This window comes from Anolis sagrei, chromosome 5 (genome assembly GCF_037176765.1).
Source record: "Anolis sagrei isolate rAnoSag1 chromosome 5, rAnoSag1.mat, whole genome shotgun sequence".
NCBI lineage: Eukaryota > Metazoa > Chordata > Lepidosauria > Squamata > Dactyloidae > Anolis > Anolis sagrei.
Window position 1 is genome coordinate 169663394 of NC_090025.1, and position 15351 is coordinate 169678744.

At 37.3% G+C, this 15351-nt stretch overlaps 1 protein-coding gene across 1 annotated transcript in view; it reads right to left on the reverse strand.

The window, feature by feature from the left end:
- POLR3B (RNA polymerase III subunit B) overlaps positions 1-15351 on the reverse strand; it is an 80510-nt gene that overhangs the window by 25458 nt on the left and 39701 nt on the right. The window contains exons 20-23 of the mRNA XM_060776921.2: positions 11280-11489; positions 9135-9293; positions 8170-8287; positions 6822-6964 (exon numbers count right to left, since the gene is read on the reverse strand). Coding sequence (XP_060632904.1) covers positions 6822-6964; positions 8170-8287; positions 9135-9293; positions 11280-11489 — 630 coding nt within the window. The remainder of the gene's footprint in view (positions 1-6821; positions 6965-8169; positions 8288-9134; positions 9294-11279; positions 11490-15351) is intronic.

The following is a 15351-nucleotide window of genomic DNA, read 5'->3' on the forward strand; positions in this document are numbered from 1 at the left end:
CCCAAAAAAAAAAGTACAGCAAACACCACAATCTTTAACAGCTCACATTCTTTACCTAAACTTTTCATACTTTAAAATAACAAATTAACTATAGTTTTGATCTGTGGCTGAATTGTTTGTGGAGCTATCTTATCACCTCGTGAATTCAATCTGACATAAAGATAAACTGAATTAAACTTAACAGATAAATAATACATAAGCAAACTTGATTAGCTTCTTTATTAAAACCATTCTAAATTAGAGGAGGCGCTAGAAGACAATGCGGCTTGTACACTGGTTTCCCATGAGCTGCTGAATGGTCTGATGTGATAAATTTGCATAGTCTGAGGCACACAAAGAACTGATTAACTGAAACCCTTACAATGCTCCTGAAAGCAGCTATGGTAAAACAATAAGTATAGGAACTTTACAAAATGCATATAGAAGATTTATTCAAAACTCCTATAACGTGTGTGAGGTTTCCTCCCCTTAAAGACAAGGAATATTTGGAAACTTAACCGGGGGATTTTGATTCTGTGCCATACAAGATGCCATAATTTGTGAGAAGGGGGGCTGGGGATGTGATGGGGAAAGATTTACTGAAAAGGGTCAGAAGGTGACCTGTTTGAGTTAAAATGCTTACTTGACTCCTATCACAGCAAGTTAAGCAGAAGTGTGGGGTTTCTTTTTTTTACTTCGAAAGATGGAAATCATATGTGATCACTTAATCTGAGTTTATTTTAAGTGGAAAAGAATAAATGATAAAAGGATTTTTGTCTCTTTGTTTCACTTCAATTCTATATAACTTTGGAATGCTTTTCAGTAATTAAATCTGTCTTAGTTATTGAATAAACAACAAAACAAAACACGAACTGCACTCTGGGGTGAATTTTGGATGTAATTAAAGTAACACCACTCTCACTCATTTCCATCTTTCAACGATTAGATGTGAAGTTCCTAAGTCATTAAACACTTGAAGAATTGATTATAATTTTCATTAGGAAGCTGAAAACTCCAGTCCCATATAGTTAAACAAAAAGCCTGCACATGGGAGAAAGATGAAGTGACCAGACTCAAAACAATAAGAAATCTTTCTCATGTTAAATGTTTGATGGATGACTTTTTCTGATCAGTTTATTGCCAATTGTTATAAAGGAGGTTAAAACTGTTTCTTCTAAAAGATTTCGTATAGTCTCACCCACAATGTAAGATTTTAACTAGTACTATTGGATTAACATAAGTGCTGTCTAATCACATCTTTACTTTGACTTAATTGTATTTTTGCAATCCTATACACACTTATCTTGGATTAAGACCCCTTGAACTCAATGAGAATAGTTTCCGACACAAATTGGAGTGTGAATTCAACTGGATGGTTTTATTTAACTTGCTAGTGAACAACTACATCAAAATAAAAGACACACATATCTTTAGATCTATTGAACGTAATTAGTGACAGTCACCACGTATTTGCTCAAAGTATCTACCTTCTTGTCCCCTGTAACTAGTTTTGTAAAAACTATAGTCTTAACAGGGCATATTAATGAGCAAAAGCTAGAGAAGCCAAGCCTTTAGTGTTAATAGATATTACAAAAATATTATGCACTACAATAAAGACAGAATTCTATTTTTCCAAAGACACTCATATTAATTTAAAGCCATTTCCTAAAGACGCCATCTATGAATTTAAAGCCATTTATTTCCTCATTTTTAGAGGCATTTTAGTACAGATACTTCAAGGAAGGTTTAAGCCTTTATCTGGGATCTTTAGCTATTATAACCGCCTCTGTTTGCCATTTCAATCCTTCTTGCTTAAATACAGTCCTTCCACTTCAGGAATACTGCTCAGTGTTGCTGCTTAGGTCTGTGATCTGCAAGACCTTTGTTGGAGGTGTTAATCCTTTTTCACATGAGAGAATGAGAAATGTCCTTTCAGAGAACTGATATATTGCTTTTTTCACATCAAAGGAGTCTAACTTTACCCCTTGACTGGGACCTCTACAGAAGCAAGAGGAAATCTGGAAATATAATGATCCACCAAATATGGAAATCAGAACTTCTGTTTCCCTCAGGCCTTTCTGGAACCAAGCAATGGTTTCAGCTCTGAAAGATTTGAGAAAGTACATGTGGCAAGTAATAGTTTTAGCTTCCTGTGCTTTTTAGCTGATAAAATGCAACCTTTATAAAATAGGACATCTATATTCTCTCAAATGGATCTTAAATTTGCCTTGACTCTACAAAAGAATCCAAGGTGTGGCTTGCAAAGTGTCAGAAATTCTTTTTCTCTGAAATAATCCAAAACGCAGAAATGAAACAATGGAATGTCCCAGCATATATATCACTAAGCAGACTACAGGCAGTCCTTGAGTTACAAATATCCAACTTACAAACAACTCATAGTTAAGAATGCGGGTGAAACAACAGGAAGTGAGAGAAATTGGAAGGAAAAGGAAAGACTTATCATGGGAGAAAAGTGTCTCCACTGAAGTTTTCATATAAGAATTGTGGAAAGTGAAAGCACAGCCAGGATGTCCTCAATAATCCTCCATGGATGCACATATCAGGGAATGTTTAGGAGTTATAGATAAAATTTTGAAAAGGCCATAAGACTAAGCCTATCCTCTGTTGTCAATGGATTCAGCCTATAGGAAGCAATATATTGGTTAAGCGTTAGTTATGTCGGACAATGACAGTCCCACTTCACACTGGATGAATGCAGGCTCCTATAAGATAAGGGGCTATACCAGGAATGGGCAAGCTTTGGCCCTCCAGGTGTTTTGGACTTCAACTCCCACAATTCCTAACAGCCTACCAGCTGGAAGGCCATAGCTAGGCCCATGCCTGGGCTATACTGTTAAGTATGGCTGCTTGGAGTGAAAAAGTAGGAAACAGAACAGAATCAAAGACTGTAAAGAAGATTTGGTCTTGAATCGAGAAAAGAATCAGGAGAACACCAGACTGAATTTTGTTCATTGCAAATGCATTCTTCAAACAACTAAAGAGGCAACTGATGGCCAATATAGAACTGAAACAGATTATAGGCAGTCCCCAAGTTATGATCAAGATGCGTGTGCGTGTGTGTGTATAAACATATACATATATGTACTAGCTGTGCCCTGCCACGCGTTGCTGTGGCCTATAGTAAAACTTATCAAAGTTGAGGTAGATATCTGGACTATTATGAAAGAGAGGTACCTACCTATTCCTTCCCCCTTTCTCTCCTTTCTTCCTTCTCTACCTCTTTCTTTCTTTCCTTCTTTCACTACTTGGTTTCATCCTTCTCTCTTTCCTTCATTCCCTCCCCCTTTCTTCCTTTGCTTTTCTTCCCTCCCTGTTTGCTTCCTTCTTTCGCTTTTTATTTCCTTTTATTTCACCACCATCATAACAATAACAATAATGCAATGCATTGCCTCCGGGACCTGACACCTCTCCCATTCCCCCTAAAAGGGTCTCATAGGAATAATAGCATCATAATAATCATAGAAATAACAACCTTTACCCGCCACGCATTGCTGTGACCAACCTTCCCTCTTTCTCTCCTTCTTTCCCTCCTTCCTTCCTTCCCTCCCATCTTTCCTTCTCCTCTTCCTTCTCTATCTCCTTCCTTCCCCCTTTTTCTTTCTCTTCTGGCCTCTTTCCTTCCTTCTCTCTTTCCTTCTTTCCTTCCCTCCCTCTTTCTCTACATCTTCCCCCTTCCTTCACTCCCTCTTTCCTTCCTTCATTCCCTTTTTTCTTTCCTTCTCTCCTTCCTTCCTTCCCCCTTTTTCTTTCTCTTCTGGTCTCTTTTCTTCCTTCTCTCTTTCTTTCTTTCCTTCTCTCCCTCTTTCTCTACATCTTCCCCCTTCCTTCACTCCCTCTTTCCTTCTTTCATTCCCTTTTTTCTTTCCTTCTCTCCTTCCTTCCTTCCCCCTTTTTCTTTCCCTCCCTCTGTCTCTCATTTCTTCCTTCTCTACCTCTTTCCTTCCTTCCCCCTTTTTCTTTCTCTTCTGCTGTCTCTCTTTTCTTTCCTTCCATCTTTCCTTTTCTTTCCTTTTCTTCTTCCTTCTTTCTCTAACTTTCCTTCCTTCCCCCTTTTCTTTATCTCCCTTTCTCTTTCTTCCTTCTTTCCTTCCTTCCTGTCTTTCCTGGATTTTGACAGGGCGGGAAGGGGTGCGGTGGGGTTTGGAGGTGGCGTGAAGTAAAAGGAGGTAAGATTGGGGCAGGCAAGTGATGGAGCGTGAGGTTGTGTGTGTGTGTGCGCGGCAGCAGGGGGAGTGATGGAGCGTGGGGTTGCGTGTGTGTGTGCGGCAGCGGGGGGGAGTGGGGTTGCGTGTGTGTGTGTGGCGGTGGGGGAGTGATGGAGCGTGGGGTTGCGTGTGTGTGTGCGGCGGGGGAGTGATGGAGTGTGGGGTTGTGTGTGTGCGTGCGGCGGGGGTGTGTGTGTGCGGGAAGCGGCGCGGCGGGGCTTGGAGTGGGCATGGCTTCCGCAGAGGGAACTGTGTGCGCACTCCAGGGAACTTGCGGCTGGGCACCAATGCGCATGCTCAGTTGTTTTGCCGTTTTGTGAGTGTGTTGTTGTGTTGTTTTTCATTTTGAGTAGATATGTTTGTACCTTATGGGTTGTGTTATGGGCATGGGAATTTTGGTTAAGTTTCGTTGGGGGGTTTGTGAGTTTTGTTGATTTGCCGTTTTGTGAGTGTGTTGTTGTGTTGTTTTTCATTTTGAGTAGATATGTTTGTACCTTGTGGGTTGTGTTATGGGCATGGCAATTTTGGTTAAGTTTCATTGGTTTTTTTTTGAGTTTTGTTGTTTTGCCGTTTTGTGAGTGTGTTGTTTTTCATTTTGAGTAGATATGTTTGTACCTTGTGGGTTGTGTTATGGGCATGGCAATTTTGGTACAGTTTCGTTGGGGGGTTTTTGAGTTTTGTTTCCTCATTGGATGCCCCTAACAAATTTATATATATAGATATGTATAACCCAGTGCCCCTGGTGGCGCACTGGGTTAGACCACTGAGCTACTAAATTTGCTGATCAAAAGGTTGCAGGTTCGAATCCGGGGAGCGGGGTGAGCTCCCGCTGTTAGCCCCAGCTTCTGCCAACCTAGCAGTTCGAAAACATGCAAATGTGAGTGGAGCAACGACGCTCTATGCAGTCATGCTGGCCACATGACCTTGGAGGTGTCTACTGACAACGCTGGCTCTTTGCCTTAGAAATGGAGATGAGCACCAACCTCCACAGTTGGACATGACTGTACTTAATGTTAGGGGAAAACCTTTACCTTACCTTACTATGTATGTGTATGTATATATATGTATGCATGTATGTGTGTGTGTTTGCATACATGCTTTGGATAGCAAACGGGAGGATTAATACCCCAGTGGTATTTGTTTTGCTGTCTATGTCCCTGTTAAGAAGATTTCACCTCACTTTTTGTCCCTGTGATAATTGGAATTTGAAAAAAATGGCTTGTTGTGGCAACAAGGATATTGGGGATAAAGCCTCAGTGAAAACTTTCAGGAGTAAATTTCCCTTCCAAGGGGTAGATTCCTTTCACATCCTGTTGTCTCAGCCCCATTCTTAACTATAAGTCATTTGCAAGTCAGAAGTTTTTAATTTGGGACTGCCTGGACATAACTGGAAGTAGAACATGGAGGAGCTTCATTCCCTATGCAAAAGCAAGTGCAAGGACATATTCCATCACAGGCCAGAGACTGGTAATACAAATAAAATAAAATAAAATAAAAAGCTAAAAAAGAACACTAAACCAACAACTGTTCCAAAGTATAACCCGAAGAACACCATTGTAAAATTTAAAGACCAGGAGCTTAAGAGAATCCTGGATTGAAAGCAGAGACACTGTTGAGGAGGAATGCAAAAAGATGATATCTGCAGCCAAAAAGAAAGAGAAGTCTTAATGGATGACAGATGAAATTGTTCAAGCAGTTAAGGATAACCAAAGTACTGATGCCATCTACTTTTCCTATTGTACCCTTGATAGGTCTTACTGAGGCATCAGGTCAACTGCTAGCAAGGAGTTTGAGTCAGAGGTAAAGAGTCCTGGTGGAAAAATAAGCCTAGGAAGCAAAGGGGTTTTGTTGCCACCACTATCTCCTTGGTAGGACACTGCCATTGTAGGTGTGAGTTCAATTGGACAGTTCTATAGCCACGATCTATGTGGCCAGTACGGTGACTTCATGAGGACACTGCTGGCAATAACACTAAGAAGAAGATGGAGGTGGTTGAAAGCGAGGAGACACCCACAGTAACAAGGAGAAATGAGATATTTTTTCCTTCTTTACTTGAGCCATTCACCCCCATGGCAGAGACAGGTGGAGGAGGAAGACAAAAAGGAAGGACGATAGAAGTGCCTGGTGGCCAAAAGTTTTGGGTTTTGGAGACTTTGGATTTCAGAATTATGGATGCTCAATCTATACAACCTTTAGTACTAATAATGCTCCCATCAGTGCCATATGAGTTATCCTACTAGCCATAACTCTAATTTAATTTTGCACTAGAAAAAAAGATTTGAACATTCATTACTTTAATATGAAGCACATGTACAGACATACTCAATATTACTGTCTTTGCTTTAAACTACTGAGTTTTAAACTACCATAGTAACAGCAGAACTTGTTTACATCCATGCAATTGAGAATTTCCTCTGTGATGGATAGAAGATCAGATGTGGAATTCATGCACACATTTTCAATAATTACAGGAATGAAGAGCCAGGGTGTCATCTCTACACAGAAAAGTTTCCTGTCAGTATGCCTGTATATTGTAACACATTATTTCAAGCACATCTGTAAGAATGCTTCAATTGTTTATAAACATTTACAATCGAACAATTTTGTAAGGTATACCTTTTTGTCCATGGCGACTGCTAAACTTGTCTCCAATTTCTGGGCGTCTAGTTTGTCTTAGCAATATTTTGATCAAAAATGCATCCTCTGCATTTGAAGAGATCATTACTTTTTCAATATATGAATCAGTTGCACCCTTGTAACTATTTGAAGAGAGAAAAATATAAAATCAGTTGACAAAATAGAAGTACATTAGTCATAGTAACTTGTTTGTGGAATACCAATTTATTGCTTTAGATTTAAATGGCAAAATCAGTCTTTTCTACACTGAAACATATTGCTAAAATGGGATTTTAAATAGAAATTAAATTGTAAGAGCTGGAGCGGGATACCAAAGAAAAATAATTTTGTGCACATAGGGAGCAAGAAAACCGCAGCATCACCAATGAGCTTGAAAATAACAAAACATATTAAAAGAATGACAAGTGTTGTAACTGAGACCTTTTATGAAAAATGCTTCCCCATTTACTTCCAAGAAAAAACAATTGTACTTAAACAGTCCTGGAGGACTAATGCACTTAGTTTTTACTAATTTTCCTCATCACACTAAATCTTCTAGAAATGCATCTTTTTGGTACAATAGACTTAAAAAGAGCAAAACTGCATATGAGAGTTTTGTGTGTGTGTGTCAGGAGCGGCTTGAGAAACGCTAAGAGTATTGTGTGAGAGTATTGGCTGTTTTCAAGGACATTGCCCAGGGGATGCTTGGATGTTTGATGCTTTACCTTTCTGTGGGAGGCTTCTCTCATGTCCCCGCATGGGGAGCTAGAGCTTGACAAAAGAGAGAGTACCCCGCTCCCTGGATTCGAATGACCAACCTTTTTGTCGATCAGTTCAGCTGGCTAAAGGGTTCAACCCATTGCACCACCGGGGGCTTCTATGAGATTGACATTTCTTTTTTAAAGACTTATATACCTGGTACTTTAATTCTGAAGGAAAATCAGACATGTTAGGTCCCACTCTGAGAGGAGCTCCTGAGAAGAGGCATCTCCCCTCTTGGGCTAATGATATCCAAATGTTAAGGATGTTTAAATATCGCTAGATAGATAATTTGCCCCTCAGTTGCATTCTTTTTTCTTCAGGATGTCTCAGCAGCAATTTTAGGAAGGAAAACAACCTAAGCAATATGGATTTATTTGGAGAAAGGAATGGATATCAAACTATGCAGGATTGTTGCAGATACCATGTTTGATCCTAAAATTGCATGGCAAATGACACCAGCAATTTTTGGTCAGGAAATAGGGCTATTTAAACATTTTTTGGAAGGGACACTAGTGGGGCACAAAATAAGACTTTGGAAAATATATAAGGTAGGATTCTAAAAATAAGCTGTAACAACAGAACATACGTTACGGGAACATCTTTATATTGTGGTTGCTGGGGTACGCTGCTCCCTTCCAGAGGAGTCTGCGTCACAGTTGGCATTGATTTATTCACAAGCACCTGTTTGTTTTCTACTTTTTCACCTGTAAATACATGGAAATATATGCAACTGATCAACAGTATAAAACATTTTTAAAGTCTTCAAACTGTGAAAAGACTGATACTGAATAGGCTTAGAAATTGGAAGAGTTTTGTCATCTAACTGGATTGCTAAAGTTATAAATGAAGGTTCTCTCATGGGTGGCTAACTTTGGAATAGTTTCTGCAGGGCTTTGCATCCAGACTGATAAATTTAACCCATCAGCTAAGACAGATTTGTGTTAATATGGAGCGGAGTTTTCCAAACATTTCATTTTGGTGACACACCATTTTTATCCATGCATCATTTTGCGAAGCAGCAATTCAGTTTTACTAGCAAACCTTGTAAGAGATACAGACACATCCATAAATTGTAATTAAAAATGCTTTGGCACACAATATGTCTCATGAAAACCATTCATTTATATTTCTTAAAAATGTATGATTTATTGCTTATTTCACATAGACTCACAAGCTTTCTTGTTACATTCATGTGACACATCTATACACTGCTGACAACACACTAATGTGTTGCAACACAGTTTGGAAAGCTCTGATCAAGACATTCTATCAACTCTGAACTTCTTGGGGGAAAAAACAGATTTAAAATGGGATAGAGATATTAAATGAAAAGCAAATAGACAACTTTGTATCATTAATCAATGCCCATGGCAGAAGACACACATAGGGATAGGGACTTGTTCTAAGGACAATTATTTGTATAAACTTCGATTTCTGGCTGTGCTAGACAGATGATTCTTTAATGAACTTGTGCATTGCTTTATATATTGGAATAAAATAAGTAGTTGACTATATGTCTTAAAATATATTAAAAAGCCACATTAGTCATACCTGGTGAGCAAATACCATCAGCATCTAAAATTTCATGCCGCCAGATTGGCTTGTGTGTAGCTGCATCCAGCATGGGGCCCATCACTTTATCAAATGTCTGGTTGGTGTAACGCTTCAGCGTACACTTAGCGTTCTTGTATACAAGACATCTTCCAAAACCTTTGAGAAAGCAAGGTTGTCAATCACAAGTACTGCCACAGTTATTGCAGAAGTTGGCCAAATAGGTCAATGCTATGTTTCAAGGATATTATTTAAATGCATTGCATAAATCTACACTGCATGCCTTCTCTTCTGGAAATCTCAAGTTAAATATCCCATGGGTTTAAAAAAAGGCTTCATGCAAAATTTAAAAGTCAGGAAGCAATTTCAATAAAAACATGAAATCTGATTATACCTTGCAATCACTGACAATCTTAAGTTATATATTAACAGAACTGAGATACAACTAAGATTGAGCTGTTCATTATGTGATTTTCAGGTAAAGATTTTAACAAAATACTATGAACACAAGAGATTAAATGTTTTCTTGTATGAGAGCTTCCCACACTTACTTTTCTATAAATCTTAGAGAAGAAGTCGTGACACTAACAACTTCTGCTTTTAAGAAATCAGACTTAAAAATAAATACATAAATACATTGGGTTTCTTTTATTAGCTTGAGATATTGTTGGTACATATTTATGTAAACACAAGGATAATAACATTTAATGTACTTTAGATTGCAAACTGAAGCACAGTTTTAGGTTTTGCACTGTGTATTGCTCAGTTATACCAAGTAATGCCAGGCAGTCTTTGATTTTCCCCCTAATGTCACTTGTCTACCATAAGGAAAACATTCTGCCTTAAATCATGTCTAGTATTGTTTCAGAAAAAAAGAATAAATTAAGTGTGCAGACATTAACGCCAAAGATACATGTCTAGGAATACTAGTTTTGTTGCCTGGCAACTTGCAGGAAGGGTGTAAGTATGGAGAAAGTGTGCGAGAGTGTATCAGTACAAGTCGGCACAAAAGTTTTTTTTGGCCACACAGAGTAAACCTTGGGCGCATTACAATATTATACATTTCACAGAGGAAATGGCATTTACAAAATGATTGATAGCACGATTCTAAAACACATTGTTATTCAGACAAGTCTGACTGAAATGAATGCAAGGAATACTCACTGATTGCCATAGCGTATGTCTTCAACACGCAGCATTTAATACGTTATTTTGGTTAGATGTCAATTTGATGAAATAATATTTTGTATTGCAGTTATACCTATAAATCCCAATTAATTTAGAAATATAGCTAGCTTAACAGCACTTCTCAAATGAATAATGAGCTATATAAATTTGCGAACCAGTTTAATATTAGGATTTTATTTGCTGTAACAAAGTTGCTTTAATCAAATTGTTAGTACAACTTTTATTGCTTCAACGGATCTATTTTAATAGGCCTAAAAACTGGATTTAGGCCACTTGTTTTTCCCAGTTATCAAATTCATAATGATATTCAACATATGCAATTTTTTGTACTAAAAACAACCAGAACTCAATTTTCATTAGGTTCCATTTATATCGAAAAGCAACATTTAAGACATGATCCAGTCTAGTTACAACAGGTTTGAAGGAAAGTTTTAAGCATGTGCTGAAATATCTCCCAGTGAAATAAAATAAAACTGAAATAAAACTTAAAAGGCCCATTTGGCTGGATTACGTGTTTAACTTATAAATGCTTATTCAGGACTACCTTTAAGAATATTTTATAGCATTTCCATATTCATCATATCAAACTTCAACTTTAAATATTTGCCATTGCGTGTTAGATTTCCCCCCAGTTAACATTTTCTTTGCTAAACCATGAGTAAAATGCATAAAAGAATGGGTAACAACTCAATTCACACATTACAGCATACTATGATTTGGCAGCAGTCTTAACTTCAGTTTGTCAGTCTTAACTATAGTTTACCAATTTAAATATTACACTAAACCATGGCTCAGACCAATGGTTAATGAACAAGCAAATCGTGTCTTGTCAAGCCAGATACTACATGAGCCAATTTGGCTTTACTTGGGTTTAATGTAATGTATATATGAGGTTGCAGCAAGAACATGGCCATCTTTTCATGGGACAATGACAGAACATAATCAACTTCTTCTCACCTCTGTCTAAAGAAGCTTTATTTAGGACAAGAGCATCTTCAATATCATAACCACTGTAACTCATCACGGCAACGGTGGCATTCTGCCCAGCTGGCAATTTCTCGAATTCTATGAGTTCTATGGTTTTTGTCTTAACCATTGGTCTCTGTGGATATGCTAACAGGTACATAAGAGTATCGATCCTATTCCTCTGATTGTATCCAATGGTACCTGCAATTAAGAAGACACAACACTCAACAAAACAGTGGGGATGATGCTTTTTATTACTGTTATTGATGTTGCTGGTGTGACAAATGGAAAGGAACTGAGATACACTAGGAAGGCATAGGATATAGAAAGCTCTATATGTTCTGCTAGACCTCTGCATAGGCATAAAACAGCTCATATGAGTCAATCATAGACTACAAAGAGGAATACTGTTGCCTATTGTGACAGTAGACAGGTGGTATGGAAATATCATCACAAAAATCAATGAGTATTCTGGCTGCGTATAGTTCTGTCATTACGTCCACGTCAAGAAAAACTCAGGAGTATTTTATACAGTAATAAGTTATTGCTGATCAAGATCTAAGTTTTCATCATTGCCTAAAATCTCCTTTCAGGTTTATCAATTAAACACAAATGGAAGATCCATGACATATTTCCACTTTTTAAAATTAATATTTTCCATTTCTTAAAGAAAATGAAAAATTACTAAACAGAATCTGATGCTCTGAGAATACCTATCCACTTTCTGTAACTTTTATCACAAGAGCCCATTACCTTTTTTCTTATGCTACAGCTAGGCTGAGATCAGCATAGCAAATTTTATCTAAGCACTATCTAAAAGTCAGTTGTGGGATTCTCATTGTTAATGCAGTATTAGTTACCTGAATTTAGTTACAAAATTTAAACCTGTCTGATGGAGCTATAATGAAATTGGTTTCTAAATCTTTATGTAGGATTTTACGTTTTATAATGTTTATTTTAATTATGTTTTATGATGTTTATTTTAATTTGTCTGTATGGTTTTCCTTTTTGGCAATTGAATGTTTTGCCTTATATGTTGGAAACTGCCCTGAGTCCCCTTGGGGAGATAGGGAGGTATATGAATAAAGTATTATTATTATTATTATTATTATTATTATTATTGGCATAAATGAATGGCTTTAACAGCTGTACATGTAAAAAAATCCCTTTTCACAAGCACATATGAGAAAGCACACACCTGACACTTCATAGAAAATGTTAGGATCAGTATCGTATTGGATCAAACCACTCCTACAATACACAGTAGCATAAAGGACTGCACATTTTGGCTCCTCACAAAATGTAGCAGTCCAGACTTCTATCAAGAGTAATTGATACATGCACAGCACTGTACAAAGTGATCCTTTGGTACTACAGTGGCCTTCTGGACCTGGTGTTTTTGCATCCCATAGAACCATGGCTGTGTAGTGCGCATGGATCCCATAGCTTGGCTATGGAAATCCACTGGGCAACCTTGAGCACGTCCCATTCTCTCAATGCAATGGCAATCTCCTTCTGAACAAATTCTGACAAGAAAATCTCACAATAGGTTTGCCTTAAGATTGCTGTGAGTTGCAACCAACTTGAAGGCCCACAATAACAAATGGGGGGGGGGGGGGAGAACACATTGGACGCCCCAGATAAAAGTAGGGCATAAGTGTCGTAATATGGTCCAAGAGCTCTTATAATTGCTTAAGAATCTGTTATACTATTATCTTTTTACCTGAAATAATTTTCCTGTCCTGCTTATGCCCACTGTACACTTTCCAAAAGATTGTAATGCATTAAGAGCACTTATGTAATGTAGGAATGACCCATTTCCCTAACTCTCGCTAAGCACAAGGATGGTGTTTCCAAGACAGTGCAGGCATCTAAAGGATCAGAAAGGGGGCAACGTCGAGCAACGTGTTCTTCCTACCCAGCAGGGAGCTAAAATGCTATCTCAATAATCCCAAACTCTTGACAGCCCAGGAAATGACTACATGGACTTGAACATGTCTCTCCTGCAGGACAATACAGCATCAGTTAGTGGCAGCAGGGGGTGGGCAAAAATGAATTCTATTTTTTTCTTTTTTTAAAGGCCAAATATATTTGACGTGATGATTCACTATACAGACATATTCAAAGAGCCAATTTATAATAATTGACACAAAATTACATTTGTACCAATGTTAATGAAGGTAATTAGCAGCAAACACAGATTGATAACAGCAAGAAATTTCCTACAACTGTGATCTCAGAGCTTCCACATGAAAGCAAATGATTGGGACATGAGTAGGAAGTATAAAATGAAGCAAACAATCAAAACTCTGTAAAATACTTTTAAAATGGACTTTTATCTCCCTCCTCTTTCTTCAGTCAGGTGCTCGGCAAGAGCATAAACAAAGCTTTAAAAATATCACTAAAGATATTCAGCTGCTTTTGTGTTCCCAGCGTCAGCAGTAACGTCAGAGGATTGTATCCAAGGAGCTAAATGTGCAAGACCCGGGGTCAAAGCAGCTGAATACACCAACCTCAGAAAACACAGACAATGAATTGCAAATGACACTGAAAACAAAACGAGAAAAAAAGACCTTCACACAGAAAACTACAAAAGAACTCTACAGATACTGAATTGGCTTTCTGTACACACTGATCCTGCTTAACTGTGTGTGGTAACTAACCAAACCTTCTGAGGCTAATAGTTCTAAAATAGAGTCCCCGGGGGGAGAAACCCGATAAAGAAAGGGAGTGAATTTAAAATTAAGAGAGATATATTATCCTATTTTTCAAATACTTCCAGTACAGTATTGTATTGTGCATAGAAAGTCTAAGATTACCACTATCCTAAATGTAGGATACAAAGAACAACTTTAGAATTTGAGCAGTGATTATTTAGGATTCAAAAGTTATTTCATGGTTACTATTTAAAACACAGTTCACTTCCTTGACCATGGCTTATGAACATAAATAGGATACCATAAATGCACAACTTTCTGTTTCTGGATACAATTATTCCAGAGAAAATACCAAAGGACTATGGGATAGGTAGGAAACAGCTGTCATGAAGTAAATATAGGGGAAAGGAAGTAATGACTAACAAAACTAGATAACCACAAAAAATGACAGTTTCACTTCTTAATGAACTTGAAGTGTGAATGCATTTTATAATGATTCTCAAAAATGTGTGATGCAGGGGATAAAGAGGGAGCAGGGAAAGAACAAAATCACATTTGCTGGCCTCGAATTCCCATGGCAATCTAAAATTTATTTATTTATTTATTTACGTCACTTTTATCCCACCCATTATCAGCCCAAAGGATACTCAGGGTGTCGTACAAATCGGGAAAAAGAATTCTCCAAATATACAGAATTCATTCTGTATTTCATTCATATAATGATTTATATAAAGTACTTTGTACACTATGAGTGTAGAGGTTGCTGAAAGTTAGATTGTATTAGGAAGAATTAATTCATGCTAACAAAGATATACTGTTTGGCAAAGATTTATTTAAGCATATCAATGTGTTGTCAGTAACATAAAGTAACAGCTCATGGACTTCTAAAGTGGGGTAACTTAACTCAGATTCGACTTACCATATATACTCGAGTATAAGCCGAGTTTTTCAAACCTTTTTTAGTCTGAAAAGCCCCTCTCTGGCTTATACTCGAGTCAAAGTTATTTATTATTTTATTCTGTTATTATTCTTTTTATTACATTTATTATTCTACTCTATGATTCTATTTATTATTACATTTATTATTTTGCTCTATTATTACATTTATTTTACTTTCTTTATTATTACTGGAAGGATACGTAATCACATTTACATCAAAAAGATTAAAATAATGGTTTAATCAGAGTTGGACAGTCTTATCTTAAATTTATGTAAATATTCTAAAACATTTAACCTACTGATGCCTCAATTAATGTAATTTTATTGGAATCTATCTTTATTTTTAATTTACCAGTAGCTGCTGCATTTTCCAACCTTGGCTTATACTTGAGTCAATAAGTTTTCCCAGCTGTTGGTGGTAAATTTAGGTGCTGTGGCTTATATTCAGGTCGGAGTATACACAAAGA